This window comes from Rutidosis leptorrhynchoides, chromosome 10, assembly GCF_046630445.1.
Source record: "Rutidosis leptorrhynchoides isolate AG116_Rl617_1_P2 chromosome 10, CSIRO_AGI_Rlap_v1, whole genome shotgun sequence".
Classification (NCBI taxonomy): Eukaryota; Viridiplantae; Streptophyta; class Magnoliopsida; order Asterales; family Asteraceae; genus Rutidosis; species Rutidosis leptorrhynchoides.
In genome coordinates, this window is record NC_092342.1 from 133,969,382 (window position 1) to 133,972,483 (window position 3,102).

At 33.4% G+C, this 3,102-nt stretch overlaps 1 protein-coding gene across 1 annotated transcript; it reads right to left on the reverse strand.

Annotated features, from left to right (window-relative positions):
- Positions 1-247: 247 nt before the first annotated feature.
- LOC139873092 (vacuolar protein sorting-associated protein 25) lies at positions 248-2,300 on the reverse strand. The gene is made up of 7 exons (XM_071861028.1): positions 2,074-2,300; positions 1,889-1,982; positions 1,621-1,760; positions 1,478-1,531; positions 1,097-1,185; positions 685-760; positions 248-539 (listed from the first exon to the last, which is right to left on the reverse strand). The coding sequence occupies exons 2-7, from the start codon at positions 1,945-1,947 to the stop codon at positions 421-423; spliced, it is 537 nt and encodes a 178-aa protein (XP_071717129.1). The 5' UTR covers positions 1,948-1,982; positions 2,074-2,300; the 3' UTR covers positions 248-420.
- Positions 2,301-3,102: the final 802 nt, after the last annotated feature.

Sequence of the window (3,102 nt, forward strand, 5' to 3'; positions counted from 1 at the left end):
CTTATATACAGTACTAATTACCCTCACATTTATAAAAGCAATATTCATGGAGGAAGTTACAAATTATTATGAGAAATAAGACATATTTCTTCCTAACATGCTTAGGGAGATTTTGAACATCAAATATTAGGTTATGTATATGTATATGCAAGTATTCTTTGAAGCAACCTGTGACAGGGAAACTTGTTTCATAAGAGGGAAAATATAAATGCCATGAACTATGTCAAACTATGATATTATTAGAGAAATATAAATATAGTATAACATCACATTGAATGTCAGATAAAGACTGATAGTCCAAGCTGGTCTGATTCTTAAATTAAATTGAAACTTTGAACAGATTAGGATAGTTACAAAATGTAATGCATCAAGTACATATCATATCAATGATCTTACCAAAAAATTGGCAATGCAAAAATGTCACACAGAAAATTTTACACCCAAGTCCGTTGAAGATTCTTTGAAGATAGCAAGTTTTCCCTTGTTTTCCAAAAGCTTTAGTGCTCTCATTAGAACCGTAGCGTCCATTCCATGGATATCTGGAAGACGTTATAGCTTTCAGTTTGAGAGAATATACAAATGAAAACAGCAAAGCGTTTTTTTCTTTTTTTCTTTTCAGATCTTTTAGAAGGATTTATATGATTCTTTAGATTATGTATTTGATAAGAAATGGTCTCTGTTTACCTGTTCCCCTGGATTCAACGCCTGTGCGTATTTCCTCCACTGTCATTACACTATCCTCTAACCCATTCTCTTTGACCTAATCAAAAACAATTATTATAAGAAACAGAGTTCGACCTATTTAGTAATGAGCATGTCAATTCGGGGTATGTTGTAAATCCAGTGGGTTAATTAAGAACAAATATAGCTCAAAAGATAAATGGTCAAATGGGATGAAGGTTTGCCCTAGTGTAGTTTTAAACGCATAAACTTACTTCTATTAACTATAACCTTTTTTTAATCTTGTTTAGTATAGCCATATACAAATTGTTTATCAACAGTTTATATTTTTTAAACAAAAGAAGTCGACCCGACCCAACCCGTCCAAATTGCACATAATGTTCATTGCAGTGTTGGCCTGTTAGATGTTACTCACAAAGTGTAGTATGATGTCTGCCCAATCTTTTATTCGGTGCCAAAGAATAAGACACTGCCTATGATTCTTGTCCATCCATTCTGCACGTCCTGCAAATGAAAAATAAAAAGTGACCATGATTTATAAGATGAAGAGTGTTTTGAGTAACTTATTGGGTGATCAATTTGTAGTCGGTTCATGCATAATTAATGACTACAAGTAATCTAACCAATCTGTTTTATAAATGGTCATTCCAAACGATTAGGAGTTATAACAAATTATATACCTAGAACCAGGATGTGCTCAAATTACTAAATCAAATAAGCAATACGTCTTAACTTTTGTATTGTTATTACAAACAAAAACGATGAGGAAAATGAAGAGAGTAACAAGGACACAAACCATCCGAGACAATAGCCGATAGAAACGCTTCTCGTGCTTCATAATTCAAAGATCCTGCACATTGCAGATTCAATAAATACTTCAGAATAACCAAATAAATGAATAAAATTAAATAACAATTGAGAAGAAAAAAAAATGATTACTTTCGATTGCAGGATTGGAGAACAAAGGAAAGTCTTGTTCCAATCCGATTACAAATATCTTTTGAGTTCGACAATAATCGAGAATAAGTTCCTTCCATAACTGTATTTGCTTCTCTCTTGTTTCTCTCACAGGCTGCAGACTAATTAACAGTTATAAGAAAATCAATTTCTATACAAAATTGAATCCCAAATTACAATACATGAAAGTAATACAATTTAATTTGATCATGCATATACAGTAAAAACATTGAATCAAACAAGTCATTACGTGAAATAGGGCGGATAATTAAAGAACTGGGGCAGCTTAAGTTCACCAAGTGTCTGCATTATGTTTCGCTATGAAGCTTGATCAAGAAGTACGTCTGTGATACAAAGTTTATAAACATATAATCGGGAAATTAGGTTATATAAGATAAGATTCATTGGAGAACATAAACAAAAAAGGAAGCTTACGTTAGGGTTTCAGCCAGCTTCTGAATTGATTTGAGTTGGAATTTAAACGATCACGATTTGTATTAACAGCAAGATCAGATATACACGAATTTGAACAGATTAAGGTTTTGCCCTAATTTTAGAAATACCCAAATTTGTGTGTATTTTGACTATCTATTGCTAAATAGTCAACGAGTGTATTCGGGTTAAGTATGAGCAACCCGGTATTAGTGGCGGACCAGGTTTTGTTAACCATAATATCGTTGGTGATAAACACAATTAAACTTAAAAGTATATATATTTTTATACAAGTAGCACAAATAACCGTAAATTGGGCTAAAAAATGATGTATTATGCAAGACTAACCAAGGTTGTAAAAGTAGCGAGTCGGGGACGCATCGGTCGAGACTTAAAAAGGACGCGTCGGCCTAGTCGGGGGACGCGTCGAGGACGCATCGGTTGTTGACCAACGTTGACTTTATTAATAATTTCTTAAATATATATTTATATATATGTAAAATAGTTGATTATCTACCATAAATTTCTTAAATAAGAACTTGAATTTAAAAAACAATCAAACTTCAAACTCAATTAATGTTACCGAGTACATAATCAGTAAGGACACAGAGAAAAGAGCGGCCCAAAATATGAAAACAAACCCTAATTTTAAAATATATCAGATCTTGACGAAAATTTTACTGACTTTGACCGTTTTTGACCGTGTTTGACAGACTTTGACCGAACTTTTAGCTCTGACCGTCTTTTGAGTCGTTTTCAGAAAAAACGGGACGGAGAACCCAAAAAAATGACGCATCGGCCGACGCGTCGGTCAAGTCAGACGACTTTTACAACACTGAGACTAACCCTTTGATAGTCATTATTGATTTTTTAACGGCAAAATGATAGTCACTCTTCTAATAAGAGATTTTTTATTAATTTTTTTACACCATTTTAAGATTACTTAGGGGGACTAAACCACTCACGCGATCATCTCCTGCAGTTGCATAACCCGTCCTCAACTGCTGCACAGAAGAAAACTCTGCCTAATCT

Bases quoted from the DNA above. Each gene is read 5' to 3' on its own strand.
- LOC139873092 (XM_071861028.1), bottom strand. From the start codon at position 1,947: ATGCAGACACTTGGTGAACTTAAGCTGCCCCAGTTCTTTAATTATCCG. The intron at 1,532-1,620 runs GTAATCATTTTT...TGCAATGTGCAG, and splicing joins CTCCAATCCTGCAATCGAAA to GATCTTTGAATTATGAAGCA. The intron at 761-1,096 runs GTGAGTAACATC...GTTTTTGATTAG, and splicing joins CAGACATCATACTACACTTT to GTCAAAGAGAATGGGTTAGA.